Raw genomic sequence first — 20,760 nt, forward strand, 5'->3', positions numbered from 1 at the left:
CTACTAACAAATATGAGAAGAAGGCCATTCAATTCGGGATGGTGATTGCGAAAAAAACTGATTTTACATGTGTGGAAAATGGACTCTGCGCCCACATATAACTTGTGGTTGGGAGAAATGCTTAACACACTACATCTGGAGAGACTGAGACTTTATGATGAAGATAGAGGAGATGTATTTGATAAGACATGGGGCTCTGTACTGAGTTACCTTAAAGGACAGGACTCACAAACTTAATGCCTCACTGTGCATATGTGTTTGCACATACCTTTTTTTGTTTATTTATTCACTTACAGATGTTTTCCTACTATGACCATGGACTGCTATTGCAACACAGATGTGCTATGTTCTGTATGTTATGTTTCTGTCTTTCCTGCTCCTTCCTTTTTCCTCTCTCTTTCTTCTTTTGAAAAACAATAAACATATGAAAAAAAAAGATAATCCCTCATTTGGTGGTTTGATGATGGTGGTGGAGAGCGCTGTCTAAACATCAGTCCAAAGTCTCCCAAAGGTGTTCAGCTGGGATGAGATCTGATGACTGAGAGGGCCACAACATCATGATTCACACCGTTTTCATCCTCATCAAACCGTTCAGTGAGCCCTCGGTGGATGGGAGAATTGTCATCCTGGAAGAAACTGCTCCCATCAGGATGGAAATATTTCAACATAGAATAAAGGTGATCACTCAGAATAACTGTAATGATTTGTAGTGAGTCTTCTCTCTATAAGGGGATGAATGGGAAATGCCCCCACAGTGTAACAGAGCCAGCGGACCCCCTCACTGTAGGGGTCCAGCATTCAGGCCTGGAGTGTTTCTCTGGGTGGATGCCACACATGCACTCGCCCACTTCACAGTTCAGAACTCCACAGTTCAGAATCTGGTGAGGAGTGACTCATCTGACCACATCACCTTTTTCCACATCTCTGTAGACCAGAGCCTATGGTTTTTGCACCACTGAACTCTTAAATGTGCATGTCTTTGTAATGAGGGATTTATGCCCTGCAGCCCTGCTATAATATCCCTCTCTGTGTGCTGTATGTTTCAGAAGAATGGTGCATTGAAGCTGTTGTGGCAGCTCCCGGTGACCCAACACCTTTCTAACACACTTAATGTTGATTTTTTTTCTCTCTGTCACCCGTCTGTGTGTTGGTCAACTTACCCTTAGCTGTGGATTGAAGTGATAGAGGACAATACCTACTGAGGAAAAGTAAAGTCCAGTTCTTAAAAACACATGAACGGGGCATGAATAAATATACTGGTTCTCAAACACACATGAAATCCATCCCGGTTAAAGGCATACACTCTCACTTTCACACTCAAACAACTAAAATGTGACAACTGTGTGTGAATCACAACACTTGCAGCAGGGAGGATCCAACGGCTAAACAGCAAGTTTATTTTGGTTAGGATCAGTAACACAGATCATGTCCTGAGGGCGAGATGAGAGGAAATGATATCAAAATCCCCTGATTGAAAGAATATGGCAATGATGGTTTGTGGTGTGCATGGGTAATGGGTGGGAGGAATGGTGTGTTACAATGGATTACAATGTTCAGTGACTAAAGATGGGAGTAGAACAATTCCTCTCAACAGCAGAGTACCTTTGACCATTCCCATGGCAAAATCCAACGGTAGGGAGACCACATAATATTCACATCTCCCATTTGCAAAATTCTCCAATTTCTCAAAGCATTATAGTGCTTTCTTTAGTGTGTCCTTTTCAAGAGAAAACTTGTATTTGTAGAAATGAAAAACAAAAGGCACAATGAATTTCAACTCATTCTTGTCTTTAATATGCACAAGAGTTGAAAGCATCAATGAGCCACCTTAAAGAGAAGAATTCAATCTAAAATTTATAAAAAGATATAAACAATCAGAGGCCAAAACGCTGTCTGTTGCTTTTCTTCTATTATTTTATTTAAAACAACTTTTCATTAGCAAGTAAAAATCTTGCAACAAACATAAGCTTGTATCCGTTTCAGATACAAGGCAACAAAATTGTAAATCTTTAAAGTGGCTCGGTCTAGTCTGCTAGTTCATGACTGTACACCCTCTCTATAGTTTGTTCATCAGTAATAAACAGCTAGTCCCGAAAACAAGCCTGGGCTGCTTGTAATACCCCCACCCGCTATTTAAAACCCCAGCATGATCCCCCTGCTCTGATCCCCTCTCAGTAGTTAGCAGCCAAACAGAGGATCGTGAAGTCTTCAAGACCAGGGCTGGGGTTTGGGCCAGAGTTTTACACCTCAAGCCCAAACCCCAGAGACCAACTGGGACTTGGGACGGTACAATTAAACATCCCGTCACCACTAAGGAAAAAAAAAAAAAAAAAAAAAAAAAAGCCTGTTCCAATTTATCAGCATGTCATCACAATACATATGCATGTTAAAAAATAAAAATAAAACAAAGAAATATTGCTTTAACAAAAAAAAAAAAAACCCTCCCCAACCATCTTTGACAGTAAGGTTGTCGTTCTGAAGAGTCCATCCAATGACCGTCAGCTGCAGCAGCTTTGTACAGGCTTTATGTAAATATATTCATGAGACAGCAAGGAGAGATACACATCACATTTTTTGTACAATTATTCAAATTGGTGATGACATGTGACCTCTTCATCAAAAGTAGTAAAGTACTGTAAAGGTCAGCGGACCTGTACGCCTCAGTAAGTCTTGTCTTCAGTGAGTATCGGCCCCTTTCTGCAGGCAGAGACACCGATATACCTCTCAGACGTGTGCATAAGACTGAAGAAAAAATACAAGGTGAAAAAAAAAAAAAAAACCCAAAAAAACATGGAAGCTCCACAGCCTCGACCAGAACCCAAACTTGAGTTGCTCATCTAAAATATATATATATTTCAAAGAGAGAATTTAAAAGAATTAAAATATAATAGCTTAAACATCAGATAAGCGATTCAGGTCGATGTTAGCTCAACGTTTTGTTTTGTTGTTTTTTTTCCCCAAACGTTAAACCCCCTGGTGAGATTCACATTACAGGAGAGTTTGAAGCAAAGAGATCACTTCCTGCAGGATGTGAATGAGCTTTTGCTGCAGATTTGTCCTGTGGGGTGGAGGAGAAGGCTACAGCTGACATTATCCTCTTCTCTTAAGTCTCTGTGCCTTCACCCATAGGTGCTTCCTGCCGTGACAGGTTGCCAAATCCATAAAAGCAAACTTTGCTTTTGCTCTGCTTAGTAAGAGCCAAAAAAAGGAAAAAAAAAGAATGAGAAAAAAGTTCTATGTGTTGGAAAAAAAATATGGCATTTTTTCACATTTTGATGATCTTTTTGAAACATACATCATTAAGTTTGAGAATTCAACAGAGGTCACACAAAAAAAAGTGACGTCATTGAGTCAGAAGTCCCGTCAGTCTGTCTGCCACGGAATCCTCTTTTTGCCTTGGAGCCCTTTCACCCCTCCACCTGTCCCAGGACACTCCTGGGAGGGCAGTGGGGGTCCGTGGTAGTTCATGGCTTAGCTCTGGGATTAACTCTTTAAACTGGGTGAGAGAGGGTTATTGGGGTGCCCGGCCATCCGGTATCTGTGTGACTAAGTGTGTGTGCGTGTATGTGTGTGTATGTATATGTGCACGAGTGTAATTGTATGCGAGTGTGCGTGCGCTTGTGGGTGAAATAACACCAGAGGACAATCCAGGGGAGGGAAAGCACAAAAATAAACCACAAACAAACAGCAGTATTTCTTCCCCCATAAGTGATATGATGGCTTCTAACAGAAGTATGCACACAAATTCTAGGTGTCAAAAACAGTGTGTGTATGTGTGTATGCTTTGTGTCTGAAAATGTGCTTGTGTTTTGTCATTGTGAAGACTGACATTTGGCAATCAAAAACTTGCCACGAAGGCTTTTCTTCCTTCTGGTTTGAATTTCATGTAATATTTAGAAGCACTAGCAAAGAAGGCCGGCGATGCTCCCAATGCAGGTTGCCGGCTCGAAATGGTGCTCAACGAATGACCAGGACTCCGGTGTAGGGTTGCCATATTTTGTGAAGGATGACCATTTCACAAACACCCCGCAGTGCAGAGGTGGAGTGGGTAAATCCTTCAATAGTGAATTTTCCATGTTGAAGTGATGCTAAGTAAATCCTTCGGTACCAGGTTGCCAGGTTGGAGGAGAGATGGATGAATGTCTGGGGTGATTACAGAGTACCCGTGCAGCTGGTTGAACCAAAACACATCCTGGCTTTTAGAAATTAAACTCCTTCGTTTGCATGTTGGAAGCCGGATCAAAGTTGAAGGTCCCTCCTTGAGTGGCTTCAGGGATCAAACTTGGATCTTCATCAATCTGAAACAAGAAAGCAAACACATAAGATGAATGATGAGATCATGGGTGGCCTCCTGTTAATGTAAATGAAAAGTTATGTAGGAATATATATGATTTTATACAAACTTACATCATCTCCTGAAAAGTACTGGTCAATAATCTCAAAGGCTAGTTTGTAGATATCCTCATTCTCATGCTGCTGCAGATTTTCTATCTTCTCCAGACCTGAAACCAGTCAAAAAGATGACAAATTGAAATTTAAACACAAGATATCATTAACAAACCTAAGCGTGTTCATTAACTTACACAGCTTGATTGATTACGCAATTTAACTTATCTGACTGACCAATCAATCAGCTATCTGTTTTCCATTTCTACACAGTGTCCATATGCTGCTTAATAGGCTGTGAAAGGATTTACAACAACAAGGAAAAGAAATCAAGTGTCATAGATGACAAGTGAATTCACATGCAATCATTAAGATAATGGTGAGCTATCAGTTCCACTATGGCAGTATTTTTTTTTTAGTTTTTTCTGATTCACAACAAACACCTGTTTAAAACAGATGTTGTCAGTTGTCCTTAACTGCTTTTGCACCAGCTCAAGCAGTTAACATTTTTACATCTCATCCACACATTTTACAGTCTTTATCACAAAACTGCACCACATTTTCCTAATGACAGTATTTAATAACTTTTGCTTATTTCAACTTGCTGGAGTAACAGTTAGACAGCATGGAGATAACTGAGATGAAGTTAGTTTTCAGAGAAATTCTGAAATATCATTTGTACCAGTTGAATTATATTTTGTACCCAAAGAAGACAAGGTTGCAAATGGGGTGGGAGTTAAGGATGGATTTGACAATAAAAGAAAAGAAAAGAAAAGAAAAGAATTAAAAAAAAAAAAAATCATAATTTCCACCTCTAATGAAATCAGTTTCAAAACAAGGTGCCATCAGTCACAGTGGTCCAGATACAGACCTCCGCACTCCTCTATGATCTCAGCGATAGTGCTGGCTTCGTCTCCGGCCATGATGAGGACATTCTTCAGGCCGTCCAGGACAACCTGCACCACCTGGGAGTCCTTCACTGACAGCAGGTTACAAAACGGAGGGATCACATTCTGCTCAACCAGGAACTCCACCTACACAAACCCACACATACACACCACATTCATACTTGATTACAACATAGGTACATGGTTACAAATGTGGAACATGTCCTTCATGTTCAGTCACAATCATCTTCTTTCATGACAAAACACCTCACAGCTGAATCCTTTATGAAGGACTGGAAGTTTGTATTAATGAGATACACTGACTTGCAGCTACAAACATATTATAATATTGAACTGGTCCAATATTGCATGGTTAAATATTAAAAAAATGCATTGCGTATACATTATGAAAAAGCACAGTCTTACACATTAAAAAAATTCTCAACTTCGCAACTGTTTTCACAATTTGAGAAATATGTAAGGCTGCATAATTATGGATGATTCCAATTATTTTGCAAGATATTGTGATCATGATTATTAGGCGTTCTTATGGCTTTAATTTCAGCACATTATTTTACTGCACTTTTATGTTATATCAACATCTTGACTGTTTCAAACAGCATCACAAATTTTAAATGAAATGTAAACTTAGCTAAAAAGCCAATATTCCATGATTATTAATAGCAAAAACAAATATTTTGGCGTAACACACAATTAATGGAGCAGCTCTGTCACGTGTTATGTCATGCTTCTCACGTCTGAATGAACAAGATAACACTTCACTATAATTACAGGAAAACAAAGCCCCATGAACACATCCCTGGCAATAAACCTACTGAGAAACAAGCACCAGATTGCAGCAGCCCCTGTGTCAGTCCCAAAGCCCAGCTCACCTGGTCTTTCCTCCCACTTATGGTGAGGTTGCTGATGGCCCACGCTGCCTCCTTCTGAGTGCCAAAGTCGCCCTGCAGAGAGACAGGCTGTCACTAATCTGCAGACACACAGCAGATCTTTTCTACATCACTGTGATCCTGAAACACAGAGGATCTAGGCCACGTTTGCATTGAGGGTCTGCAGGTTATTTCACCAGCTACAAAACAGCTCAAAAACTGAGTTTGAGTGTATCTGATTATTAATGACAAACCTGTCTTGTGTTGACAGTCATCCAAACACAGTCAGGTCAGCTGTGGAGGATGACTAGTAACTACAGAAATTGCACTGACACACACAGCTGATGCAAAAATTCAATGACTCCATCCTTCTCATCTCCGCCTCTATCAGTGTTTACCAGTGATAAGAAAGATGTATCAGCATTTACAAAATAAATAACACTGAGAAGTAACACAAGCTCATATGAAGGAAGAATATTTTTTCATTACACACCTTAGCCAACTGGTGAATGATCATGGGGATGAGCCCAGCATCGATCACAGCTTGGACCTGCTGCTGGTTCCCAGCTGTAATGTTGGACAGGAACCAAACGGCTTCCTGCAAACAGACCAATCAGATACAGTCACTACAAAACATGAACCCAATCACACACAGGATCAGCGCAGTGACTTAAAATGAAAAAAGGGTCCAAGAGTCCTTCAGCTAGGGGCTGTGGAGTTTGTTAGTGACTGTTATGTTAGTACCTTGTTGATCTTTTCCTTGGGGTGTGTGAGCAGGTTGGGGAAGTGTGAGAGGACATCGCAGTTGAGCACAACCTGTGTCTGTTCATCTGTCCCTGTCACAATGTTCCCCACAGCCCTCAGAGCTGCCGTCTGCAGGAGGGGGAAGGAAAAGTGAACACCATCAACCAAGGACAATGGAAAACTTTTACATCAGTACATCATTTGATTCCTTTTGTGGATTAAAATGACAATGACCACCTTCTGTAGCCAGAGTGCATGGAGTGATTAACTGGTGTCATAAAACAAAGTCAGACCTGAACTTTGACCTCCTGGTGGCTGAGGAGAGGCACAAGAAAGGGGACGACACCAGAATCAATGACCATCTGGATCTGCTCGTTGCCACCATCCGTCAGATAGGACAGAGCCCACACTGTGTCTACTAGGATCTAATCACACATACAAACGCATAAAACGTTAGACACTATGGACCACTGACAATGTAAAATGCAGTTACAGCATGGGACAAATGGAGTACAACAGAAATAATTAACTTCTCACAGGCAAATGCATCAATGGGTTTAGCCTTTTCATGGGCAGTAAAGGCAATATTCACCAGTCATTATTTAATGATTACATAAATTGGCAAACAATAAATGACTCGGATCATCACTCTTTGCTCTGATACTTACATTTATATCAGTGTGGTATATTAGCACGCAGAGGGCGGGCAAAATCTGTGTGAGAGAGAGAAAAGTAGGTGGTGAGTGGGTGAGGATGCAGGAAAAGAAAGACAGAACGATGGATGCAGAAACGAGGCAGCATAAAAGGAGAAAAAAAACCAAAAAAAAAAAACAAAGAGGAATGGCTGTCAAAACCAGATTTCAAATGTCGCCTTGAGTGCTTTAGAGCTAGACATCCCCCTGGGTGATGAGGCAGATTTGGCCATGGAAGAGGCAGCAGAAAAAACTGTGTGACTCAGCCTGCAATCACAGAGTCACTGCAAATCAACAGAGCCATCTGTCTGGCACATGAACACACACACACACACACACACACACACACACACACACACAAAACTATCCCACCTCTTGTACAGTCTCCATCGGCGGTGGTGGGTCCTTGTTGCGGCAGAGGTTGACAATGACCCAAGTGACGTTGCGGAGGAAGGTGATGGGGATGGAGGGGTTGATGAAGGAGAGCAGGGGCTTCACCACGCCCAGGGAGATGACATAGTCCCTGCACTGTGGGCCGTCACCTGTGGACCAGAGTGTGAGTCAGCATTATTCTGAGTACTTACTTGTACGCAGTTTGCAGACACATGCCAAACTGAGGATGGCACTCACCAATAATGTTTCCTAAAGCCCATACGGCCTGTTCACATACGTTCTGGTGGGGAGAGTGGAGCAGTCGCAAGAACAAGGGCACTGCATCTGCATCACGGGAACATCAACACATCAACACCATGCCCAGTGTGGTAGATTATAACATAAATAGTTCCAACATTCAGTTCTGATTGGACTGGGTAAATTCAATGTCTGTGTAAAACACGTAATAAGCACAAAGTAACAATGCCAAGTGTTCAATCACTTACAGACAAATGCCAAGTTTGCAAAAAACTTGCTTTTTGGCTGTCTTGACTAGAATCTGACGAGAACATTGACACAAATTTCATGCCTGTGTGTTCAGCCCAAAGACAGTCAGAGGCTGCTTGCTAACTGGGATATATTGTTGTTGGCTGCAGGAGGAAGCCACAAACTTAATTCTTGTTAATTAAGGGAAATATACACCTTCCAGCACCTACCAAGCTCAGTTATTTAAGTGATACATATTGTGTCTTTGTGGAGACTCAAACTAAAAGCGTATAAATGAGATCTTAGTTATTTGAAATGCAGCTATGTTCTTAACTTTTTTTTTTTTTTTTTTTTACAATTAACAATTAACAATTAATCCATTTGCTTAGAAGCAAAGTAAATGGGTTCCCCTGCAGCCATGCACTGAACTAACTCTGCATGCAGCCCATCACAGACATTGTTCTGAATTAGTATCGATTCACTTAGGTAACTCTGAGTAACACACACAAACAGTGAATTTCCCTTTTCTTTTAACAGTTAATTTTCATTTAAGCATGCTAACCGAAAATGATCATTATGTGTCACTGAGCAGCCACTTTGTTTATCTCCTGTGCATGGACTGTATTTCATAGTGGAGGAGCAACATTTAATTATAATTTATAACAATTTTGACTATTCTTGGTCAATAGGGAGATTTATTGAGCATTTGCATTATTTTTTAATACAACAGTGTTTCTATAGATGTATGAGCAATATGCCACTCAAAGTGCATTACAGCAATTTTTTTACAACAGCTAAGAGGTGTTGTTAGGCCTGATGTGAAGATGACATCATGATCATGCCCCATGGAGGGAAAAACAAATAAACAGGTTAGCTCAGTAGATTGCAGACGGTACACAAACACAGACCGCAGGAATAACAGTGGAACAGACAGAGTGCAGGGTCAACTTACTGGATTTGACCACAGCCTGAGTCTGCGCCGACGTTCCAGAGGCAATGTTGGTCAAAGCCCAGGCTGCCTCAAACTGGAGAGAGGGGCTGCAGGAGAGGGAGGGCGGAACCAGTTAGAGGGGAGAAAAAGAGAACAACTTGAAAGATGAGAGAAAGCAATTTCAAGAGTTCAAGAGTGGGACAGAGGGAGAGAATGAAAGAATCCTGCTGAAAATCAATCTGACCCTCTTCACCCTCCTGTGCCTGCCAGTACAATCTCTTCAAGACTGACAATTTTCCCTGAGCAGCTAATCTACTTGACTGTCTTTGGCCTTGCACTTCTAGTGGCTTTGCAAAGCAGTTATGCAACCATGTACCTCAAAACTATTCAGAGGAAGCATCACTGCTCATATAGAAGTATCTTCCTTGAAATTTCTTATACTGTAGCTGTGCAGAACGATGAATACTATAAAAAAAAAAATCATTTTATTCTTGAGGCAACACAAAATATTAGAAATCACACTGGAACTGGGGTGTGATGTTCACACCACCCACAACCCAAATGCTGGAAAATTTGGGCTGTGGCTGGTTAGGTCTGTCTACCCTACCAAGCACTTCAACAGACAACCATCATTTGGAAATCCTATTCCATTCTTAGGCTGTAGCTATGAGGTAAAATGGCAAGAAACACTAGTGCTCTTTGTGATTACCAGGCACTGTGGTGGCCTGTGGACATGAGGGTTAGTTTTCTGACCTGGGCGGGATCGTGCATTCACTGACAAAACACCTCTAGGTGGCAGTGACAGTACCAACTGCCAAGTCATCCCTCAGGTATTATAAATGAGGCAGAATTCCACAAAAATGTGGAATGTAAAAAACACTCTATGACAGTATTATTTAACTTGCAAGACCATAAACCACTGAAAAGCAAGTTAGTATTAGTTTCTTGTCATCCATGTCAGTGTTTTGGCATTTTCCCGTGTTCCTAGTTTGAGCACCTGCTGCCTGCCAGCCAGCTTATGAGCTGATGTCAGGAAGTTATCCAAATGTACTGGGTCCATTCCCAAACTGAATAAATGATGTAGAACTGCTGCTTTAGCTCTTTCTTGTTTTTAGTAAGATGGAGAAGGAAGAAAATTATTCATAGATAATCTCTGCTGGTGGAAGAGACCATTCATAGCTTTAATTTATCAGTCATGCATATTACATGATTTTTTTTTTTAAAAAGCTGGAATTCCAGTCTTACTGGAAGATTCAGAGCTTTATGTAAAAGGGTCACTACAGCAGTGTTGCACAGCAGCAACTCTTGTGCAAAGTACCTGGTGACAAAACTAATATATTATGGAAAGGTTGCTGATCAGAGCTGCAATGTAAGGATATCTTGTTTTCCTGTTTCTAGGGATCACACACATACACGGTTTTATTAGAATATGAATAACAGAAATGTAAGACAAGCCTTTTGCTCTTGTTCATGGAAAATGATAGATGTTAACATTTTTTATGCAGCACATTTCATAGCAATTTGGATTTCACAATGCTGTTGGGCTGTGTGGGCTTTATGCTGTAATGCTGCTGCCACCTAGAGAATTATTTATGACTTTTTGATGAATGCACAAGCCTTCATGGGTTACAGTGTATTTCCTGCCATGCTGCATGTCCTAAAAATTGCCAATTTCCAAAAAATGCCCCAATGGCCCATCTTAACATGGCACCATCTGTCATGAGTTGCCATGGTTAAAGTCCTTACAACTCCCCAAGTGCTTCCACCCAGACGACTCCCTCTCCTCCCTCGCTGAACACAAGGTCCTGGGAATAGGGGAACTCCGAGAGACAGGAATGCTGTTTTATTTGGCTTGGCCCAGAACGGGGGGGACCAGCCAACTGCCCTGTGCCCCCTCCCCACACACACACGCACTGTCACATGTGTACACAGTGGGAGACACACACTCTCGTGCACATAAAGCTTCTGCTCATGCACAGGCTTGATGCGGCTGTCTTGATACTCCATAACATGCTGCACAGCAGGGCTTCGGTCTATCAGCTTGCACTGTGAGTCAGTGTGCCATTTCTGATACAAAGTGAAGACTGGAGGTAATCAGAAAGTGCATGGGAAGTGGACTACTTACTTGTCGTCCCTCTCCAGGCATTTGACTAGAATGGGCAGAATCCCAGACTTTATCAAGTCGTCGATGGGGGGGTTTCTGTCACTCGAGAGGAGTTTTCTGAGAAACACCAGAAAATAAATGTCAAGAACTGCAAATACAAAACCTAAATGTGTGTGTCTGAGTGCATGTGTTTGTGTGTGTATGTGTGTCTCATCATCACCTGGCAGCCTGTACAGCACTGAGCTGGACAACTGCGTTATCACTGGTGGCGTTCTTCAAGTGAGAGAGGGACAAAGCAAGAGGACATGTTACAGCATAACAAATCCAAGTTAAGATGTGAGTAATACAGAGAGGCATCACAAAGTTTCTCTGTGACATGGAACCTTACCTGTAAAATGGCATCAAGCGTAACGTTTTGCTGCAGAGAGAGAAAAGGGAGTGGTAATTAGAAATGTTAAAGTTGGTAGGCATACTAAATCATGAAAAGAGAACAAGTGCTCCTTACTGCCAACCATGGGCCCCAAATGACTGAACACAAAGAGGAAACAACAATGCTGAATGAAGCGGCTTGGACGCGTCACAGCACACATACAGCTTTAATTCTGTCATCCTGTTTTTTTAGAATGACACATTTTCCTTCTCACTAATGTCGCTGCAGCCCTGTGAGCTCACAAACTGAGATGGCTGGGCCAATTCATCATTAAAACACATAATGCACTGCTTATTGTGCAGGTCATTCCTCTTCATTTCATTAAGCTGCTGGCAGGTTATCAGTCAAACAGTCAAGAGGCTTTCAGAGAGAAGTACATTCTGCCTGCTGCATCGCCATGTGCTGCCTATAAGCATCACGTCATATGGAGAGACCAGAGGGGACGTTCAAATGACAAACTGCAGCAAAACAAAGAATGCTTTCCACATTCCTCTCTGTGGAGTTATGCATCTGTGAGGCTAAGAACCCCTAATTAATCTATTGGGCAACAAGTTTATGTTGAGTGAGACTTTGTTTATCCCAATTCTTCTTTCGCTGTGGGAGAATAAAAACTCTGGAAGACTAAATCCCACTAAACATCACTGTCTAAGTTTATTCAAAACATAACATATAAATGAAAATGCACTGAGTGTATGCTTCAGTTCAACTTGTATTGTAAATGCTTTTATTTGGAAGGAAATGGATTCTTTTTCCCCATTGCCACATTTTATCCACACAACACCTTGTTCAGTAACTGTCTCCTGCATATCACCATATACACTTTACCATGATTTTGAACCATATTAAAAACACTGCCCACTTGATTGTCACTGTGCTGACCTCTTATCCAGACAGTCAAAGCCTCACTCCGTCTCTCACACGTACCCACACACACCCACATACTTACTCCTTTGAAGTCTGAGTCGACATCAGAGTCTTCCAGACTCTCCTCCTGTGGGACATTTCTCTTCTTCAGTAGATGCTCGTCTCGTTTGTTCTGACAGAGGAAAAGGACATAAAAGCAAGGAGGGGAAGAAATGAAAGAGTTCATTAATGCATTCATGAATCCTTAAAGTAACAGCGAATCCAGACCCACTGCAAAACTTCAGTCCTTTCGCAGAATCAAAGTTTTACTTTGTGAACTATAGCCAGAATATTAGGGAATCCCAATTTATGTGAGCTGGCCAAAGATGTGCGCCTGCAGGGGTTTCCGCGAGGCAAACACACATTCCTGCACCTAGCTAGATTTTCAGAGGACCCTGCACCCTCCCTAACAAACACTCCCAAGCAAGCACACCCACACAGCTGAGCAGAGGAGGAAAGACCATTGAGAGCAGGCTTTTACAACAGCTACCTAATACATGTGTGTACATATGTACGGACAGAAAGACAGACAGAGATGGACAAACACACACACACACCATTAGTTCACAGGGCATGTGAGTCAGTGGTAGGAGGAGATTCCCTTGGCCTACATTCCTGTGCATCGTGCTGATGTGCGTCACTGATGACTAATCAGCCGGCGCAGTGCTCCACTCCGCTCTGTTCTAGCAGAATGGAATGTGCTAGACTCGAGACCACCTCAGCACTAAACAGCACGGACACTCTATCTTTTAATACCCCTGGCTGTGTCTGTGCTCTCCCAAACTCTGCTGACGACTGTGCTGTCCTGTGTAACACCTTTCCAATATTATCAACAAACTTTCTGTCAAGAGGAAAACACCAAAAAATGTCTGAAATGGTTTAGGTCACAGCAACGTCCAGTCCAGTCAGTTCCTAAACCGAGCCAGATCATTAGAGGTAAATCTGCCAGTCTTTTAAATTTTTATTTGTAGGCGTGACGTCGGTGTGCTCTGTCTGACTTCTTGGATAGCCTCTGAAGTTTCCAAGAAAATTCAACCTGTGCTGAACTGCCAGAAGCCATGTTTTTTTTTTTTTTTTTTTTTTTAAATTATAAACACAACACTGCCTTAGCTGAAGTGCAGAGGAACGCCTCAATCTCTGTCGTTTTGTCTGGCACCTAGTCAGAACCAGGGGCACCTTCATCTTCCACTATCTACACACACCCTCCCTGTTTCAAAAGACTGCAAAGAAATTACTTAGTATGATAAGAAATGACTCAGCAAAAGCCAAAAAGAATCATGTTGGCAAAATGTGTCCTTCAGTAGGATGAGGGAGGATTGGGGGAACACACACAAATACACACACAGGTGGGCTGTAACCCAAACCCAATTCAGACTCCAACTTAGTGTTCCCCTGTTGACAGTTAAAGAGAAACACCCACCTCATCGGTGTCTCATCAACTTTAAAGTCTTTGTAAGAGCAGATTTACAATTGAAACAAATGAGACAATTAAAAGCTTCAGATCTATCAGCAGAATACAAGGCTACATGAATGAGATGGTGACTCACTAAAAATAGCTCACTAAGAAAATGCATAATTTCCAGACACACTGAAAGTCTTTTTCAGACTTAAATCCTTCATTTCACTGTATTCAAGACAGAATTTAGAAAATACGATCTGATTCTTTCCAGACACTTTTTACTTCTATCATCTGGGACAGGGCTCAATGCATTTAGGCAACGCTCTCACCTACACCAAGAAACAGGGTGCTAAGTCTGATGTCATCAATCCGCACATCCAGAAGCCGCTCCACTGACGGCTTATTTCAGTTTGACTGTGTGGACAATGTGGAATTTTTCAGCTTCTTTTTCCAAGTGAGCTTTAGCTTGCAGCTCTGACCCAGATAATGTACTAATATCCCCAGAAATATCCCACCGGCTGCTGTCACAGAGTCCACAAAGGCTGTCTCCTGGTGAATGTCAACGGAGCTGCTCTGAAGTGTCACATCACAGTTCGAGTCTGCTCTCAGTTCTCTCTGCCTTTGGAGACTTGTTTGCATACACACATTTTGATTGAGCTGTCCAAAACGATAGTAATATAAAATCTTTTTTTTTCCTGCGAGTGGAGTTTGCTTTAACTGCATGAATGTTGGCAGAAAATTGTACCATCACTAATACTACGGCCCCCATACAAAAGCACAATAAAGTCAGTTTTTTAAGAAGTCAAAAAACGGCAGCTATGCATTGCAATTGGCCACAACAGAACTGAGTGCAAAGGTAGCTCTTTAGTTACTTTGCTTACTTCCTCAGGTTTTAATGCTCTTATGTAGGCATTTGGTTGCAAACTTTTAAAACATTGCACATACATTAGTCAGTCATGCATTAAGCCGTGACACATGTTTTTTTCTTCAACCACACCTTGTACCTAGTTTCATCACCATTAAGGGACTGCCATCTCATATATTACTGCCACATATCAGAACCCACAAATTACAATTTAGGCTTAAACACACTACATATTAAATTCTGTAGGTCCCAGATAAAGCTATGTCAGTAATCCATGAGGTGAAAGGTCATGGTGAGCGAGACGTAAGTCGTTCATGACAAACAGGACAGAGGAGAAGGTTAGGGCCAAAAGAGGGGAAACACAGCTCTGCACCCCTAGACTCTGAGGTTTTCCCTCAGATTAACAGACAAATCATTATGCATGGTGAGAAATGAACCTCAGGTCTACAGCTGAGTAAGAATGCATATGGCTGTGTGTGTGTGTGTGTGTCAGACATACAGGGAGGGGGAAACAGTACCTTAACCACAGACAAAGGCATTTAAACAGAAGCCTGAAACCGGCCATCTTTGTTGTATACCTGCTATTTATGAGAGGTTAAAAGTACAGAGCAGCTATGGATTCTGACTTGACTGATACTTGTTGTTATCTTATATTAAGATGAGGATTTTTACCAGGAACTGTGACAATGTATCTGTGAGCTGCATTCCTGTACTTAAGAGTATTTCTTTATGTTGTTTGATGTCCATTTTTTTTTCCATTGGGCAGATTTCTAAAATTACTTGACCATGAGAACTCCTCATCTTTACCAAATTAAGTACAGCTACATGATAAAATACGCTAAAGTATTATCCCTATTTTGCTAGATAATGGGATCACAATTATTCGTTGTCTTTATTATTGTTAATGATGCGAGGAAGAAAAATTTATCATTGCAGTTAGTGTCTTATATCATAATTTTGACAATTTAAATTTTTACCACATTCTAATTTAAATTAATTGCCTCACTATTGCTATTATTCTAGTTATTATATAACAATTTTCTGACAGTGTTAATATTTCCTCTATTTGTGCAGATTTGCCATGACGAGGCAGACCTGCAAACTGATCAGGTCTGGTGTGTGTGTGTGTGTGTGTGTGTGTGTGTGTGTGTGTGTGTGTGTGTGTGTGTGTGTGTGTGTGTGTGTGTGTGTGTGTGTCCACAGGGAGAGGCTGGCTCTTTTCTCACCTTTCTCAGTTCAACTGTCACCTCATTTCGATGTCTTCTCATAGTCTGTAACAGAGAAATAGAGATTAAATAAAATGAGTAACAATTTTATATCAACATTTGAGGTGGTTTGTCTTTACCTCTCAAAACATGAAGAGGGAAAATTATTAGGAAAAAGTAAAATTATATCTTTTCTGATATAAAACAAACACCAAAAAAAAAAAACCCTGTACTATTTTGTTCTTTATTTATTATGTTCTTGAGCTTCTACAGACCAAATTGCACCCACTGGTGACTCAATACATCAATACGTTTCACTGCTAGGCCCACAAAAGGTCTGATACACCCAGTCTTCTCGCGAGACCAGACAGATATAATAGGACTAGATAGTTTCTTGGCGCACCAGAGGTGATGAGAGAAATGTAGCAGGAATCACAAAAACATGAATTTATAGTTTTGTCCACAGCAATGGCAGACAAAAATGCAGCCACCTCGTCCACCAAGCCTGGAAGAATTTGCTCTACAGAACTCTGCAAGCAGAAAAGCAATGCGCTAAACCCTGCCAAACAAGAGATGTTCACTGGGACTGCAAATAATGAAGCAACAAGAAATCTGGATCAACCAGAAAATGTCGCATTTTTTTGCTGAACATGTTTGTAAGATGCTTGTAATTAAGTTAAGCAGAGATGCACTGAAGTATTTTGATCTTTTTCTCCATTAGGAATATACATATTCACAAAAGTCTTGCAGTGCCTCATAATAAGCACAGGGATGGAAGAATTGTTATCCTAGCAATCATATCTTGTTGGATTATGTTATTCTCAATGTTACACTGCTCTCACTGTCGGTGACAAGCTAACATCACAGATGATTGACAGAGGTAGGAAAGCCATGGGAAATGTATTGAATGCTTATTGAAAACAACACAGAAGTACCAAGTCCTACTACTGTCGAAATTGTCCAATGTTGCTTTAAACATTAGAAACTTGATTCAATAATGATGAATTTGGTGCTAGTTTTGCATGCTGGTATTTCATTTGAGGCCGTTAGCATGCTTGCATGAAGACTTGAATGTGACCCTCCCCCTTTTCCCTCCTTTGTCACTGAAACCAAATAGTTTCTCTCACCTTACTGTGACCCCAAGTCATAGCCAAAAAAAGTCCAACTGTGAGACGATTCTCCAGACTCTGATCATTCAAGGTACTGTATATCACAGCTTCATGCAGTTTTTGTCTAATTATACCAAAACATTTATTTTTTCAAAGTGCTGAAAGTGTACCTAAGGTGTGTCATAGGTGTTTTTAGAGAAATCTAACTGTTAGCGGCGAGATACAATGACCAAAGAATATCAACATAAAATTGTGAGGTGGCATCAAATTGTATGCCTTATTATTAACCATACCTAAATTCCACACAGCATCATAAGTCCAGAGTTGTCATTAAATAATTAAAAGACAAGTGTAACAGCAATTTGTCTCTGACATCAACAATGATTCAAGAATAATTTTGTAAATCAATCCTAGTTTTGAAACAATACAATAACTTGGTGAAAGCTATAGGCTAGTGATGGGGATGAAAAACATGACACAAACTAACAGAAGCGAAAACATATTTTGCCTAATTGCTGTGTTTGTGCTGGGTTTCTAGTCCATCCAGAATAGTTTGAGATGGTCTCAGATCTTGTGACTGTTTGCAACGGTTCATATTGCCTTCCTAAATAGCCTCTTACGTAATCTGGGCCAGTCATATCTAACTCAGGAAGCTGAGGATCACAGAGGTGTCTCCCAACGCTGCAGATGCACACAGTCATACTGCCTCACTGACATCAAGAGTGGACATGGGTTGCTTCTCCAACATCAACATATCAACATACAATAATCCAGTCTGACTGAGCCAGGCTTTACATGCCTAGACATATTACTGGTTGCTGAACCTGCACCATGGACACAGCACCTACAACAAAATTACTAAGACTGCATGAGTACAAAGATGACATGGCCAAAGCCAAGAGTGACCCAACAGTAAACACTCAACCAAAATGTCAGAGCCACAGAACTGGAATGAGTAGAACAGCCACACTTATCCAAATCAGCACTCTTTGGTGATCATTTGCCCGGTACACCACAAGATGGCTTTCAGAGAAGAGCTTGATAATGTTGTCATAAACACCATCATTTGTTTGATGGATGAGACACATTAAACCTCATACGACTATGTCTATAGTCGTATAGGCATCATTTAACTTGTTCATTGAACAAGTTTCATGACAATATTCCATGACAGATATCCTGGTGTGTACCAAAAGAAAGGCTTTGACAAACCAGAGAATGGACTTTCTATTCAATTGATTTCTCTGGTCAGAACAATACCTCAACCAAAACAACAGAACAATGCCTCACATGAATATGCAAGTCCAATTACCTGTACTTTCTGCAAAGCAAGAAAGACTGATACTTCAGGGTGCAAGGGGCTTGACCAATCACAATCCTATGTGCATCTCACATGATGCTTGAGGAGGCAACAGGAACATAAGGCTGCAGTGCATGAATCATCTGAGACTTCCTTGCACTGCACATTTAAAATCTGTTCCCGCTCATGTCACAAATCCCAGCAATCTGTTATGTCTTAAGGTTTGCTGACCCAAATAGGGCTAAAACCCAAAGTGTCGATTTTCCTGCTTTAGTCCTCATCACCCACTTCGGAACACTCAAATTCATGTAGAGGCTCTTGAAAAACCCAAGTGGGACCTCCTAGATGCTTGAAATAGCATCAGGAATGCACTTGGCTATGTCTCTCTGTCATAGTAGTAGCCATGTGCTTGTCACACTGGCTCTCCGTTTCAAAACAACCACAAAGGGTCGTCAATCCGCGTTTTTTCCCCCCCAATAGCACATAGTGAAAGCCCACTCAGGGCTGTGTTAATAAAGATGCGCATAATCGAAACAGTTCATGTATTTGTTCCTCTAGTGCCCTTTTAGAGCCTGATACGTCACCACCTCCTTCACTTATATTTAGTGGCTTGTCCTCATACATGTATTTGCCAAATATTTTGGACCTCATGGTCATGAGTATTTCAGATACGTAACTTATTACCACACAGCTGCAATTAGATACTTAACGCTAAATGTGAAGGATGCTGCAATACCCGGCGTTCCAGGTAGAACTGCCTGTAGCTCACACGGTTTGGTAATGTTTACTAAAATAACAGGCCAAAATCTACTTACACTTGTAAATTAATTTGAAAATGTATACTTGGAAAAGCGACTAGGCCTGAATCTTAAGAGATTAAAGAAATATAACGTAGGACAAGTTGCCGTTACAGTTAACGTCAGTACTAACGTTGGCTAACGGTGATACGGTGTTAACCAAGTTATCTTGGAGATGGATTACGATCACAACATGCATTACCATGATTTTGGCCACACTTAGGGAAGCATTCGTCAACAGCCACATCCATATGGACCGTGAAATTAAGGTCACGGCATCGCTGCCAGTTAGCTCGTTACGTTACTGGGTTAGCTAACAAGTCGCTAGCTAGCATTAGCAGCTCTGGCTAGTTCAACAAGGAGGGGCAAGGGTTGGGGTTGGCTGGATGTGAACCAACCAAGCTAATCAGTCTGAAAGGGATTTGTCATCAAGCGCTGGAGAATGTATCTAACGTAAAAAGGCGATGTTAATTAACACCAGCTTGCCAGCTAGCCGAACAAACATCAACCATATGATGCGGACCACGGGCCCGAACCGGTCTACACACCTAACATCTGACTTTAGCTCACCGGCTAACTAGCATGTAGCTAGCTGTGACAGCAATCTCGCCTGCCTTCCAAGTACGTCAATTTCGACGATTCAGTTTTTGGGACTGGTTAGCTAGTTATTTACTGAGATACAATACGAGCCATTGGTAATTAGTGGGTGCCAAGGGTGTAGCACACAAGACTATCGTATCACCGGGTAAAATTTAGCGTTGGTGTGGGAGCGGTAGGCCGATGACGACTTCTGATGGCGAACTCCCCACCGTGGCTAACGCTAGCTAGCCGCAGTTAGTTAGCTATGTAGCAGCTAGGCATCTGCAGCCGGGGCCAGGCTCCCCAATGAGGCCCGAAAAAGACTGTCGTTTTCAACGTAAAACCAACCCGACTCATGTGTATAACATCGCATTTAGAAGTCGACTCACCTCGACATCGCGTCCCTTGTTTTTAAAGCTCTTGATGCGGTGGTTTTCCAAGCCGGCGTTTTCTGCCATGGCTGTACAGGGTTTCGCTATTCCTCCGGCTTTCGGGATCTCCGTAGAAGACGAGGCACGGCAGCTCCTGTGCTGCTGGGTCCGGAGAGGGGGAGGACGACGTAACAGATCGCAGAGTGAGAGGAGGGGCTATGCATACCTCATGCATGGGCTGTCCTGATTTACATTAGGATCCTCGACGCAGTAATAAGAAATGCATCTATGACTAATGTGGCAGAACAGA

At 41.6% G+C, this 20,760-nt stretch overlaps 1 protein-coding gene across 1 annotated transcript; it reads right to left on the reverse strand.

The window, feature by feature from the left end:
• Positions 1-1,376: 1,376 nt before the first annotated feature.
• kpna3 (karyopherin alpha 3 (importin alpha 4)) lies at positions 1,377-20,607 on the reverse strand. The gene is made up of 17 exons (XM_030080545.1): positions 20,469-20,607; positions 16,316-16,360; positions 12,869-12,958; positions 11,881-11,910; positions 11,713-11,765; positions 11,514-11,609; positions 9,410-9,495; positions 8,230-8,316; positions 7,972-8,141; positions 7,576-7,620; positions 7,201-7,332; positions 6,908-7,036; positions 6,657-6,761; positions 6,167-6,238; positions 5,258-5,420; positions 4,408-4,502; positions 1,377-4,298 (listed from the first exon to the last, which is right to left on the reverse strand). Exons 1-17 carry the CDS (start codon positions 20,535-20,537, stop codon positions 4,200-4,202), a joined length of 1,566 nt encoding a protein of 521 aa, XP_029936405.1. The 5' UTR covers positions 20,538-20,607; the 3' UTR covers positions 1,377-4,199.
• Positions 20,608-20,760: the final 153 nt, after the last annotated feature.

Source organism: Myripristis murdjan, chromosome 21 (assembly GCF_902150065.1).
Source record: "Myripristis murdjan chromosome 21, fMyrMur1.1, whole genome shotgun sequence".
In the NCBI taxonomy this organism is placed as follows: domain Eukaryota; kingdom Metazoa; phylum Chordata; class Actinopteri; order Holocentriformes; family Holocentridae; genus Myripristis; species Myripristis murdjan.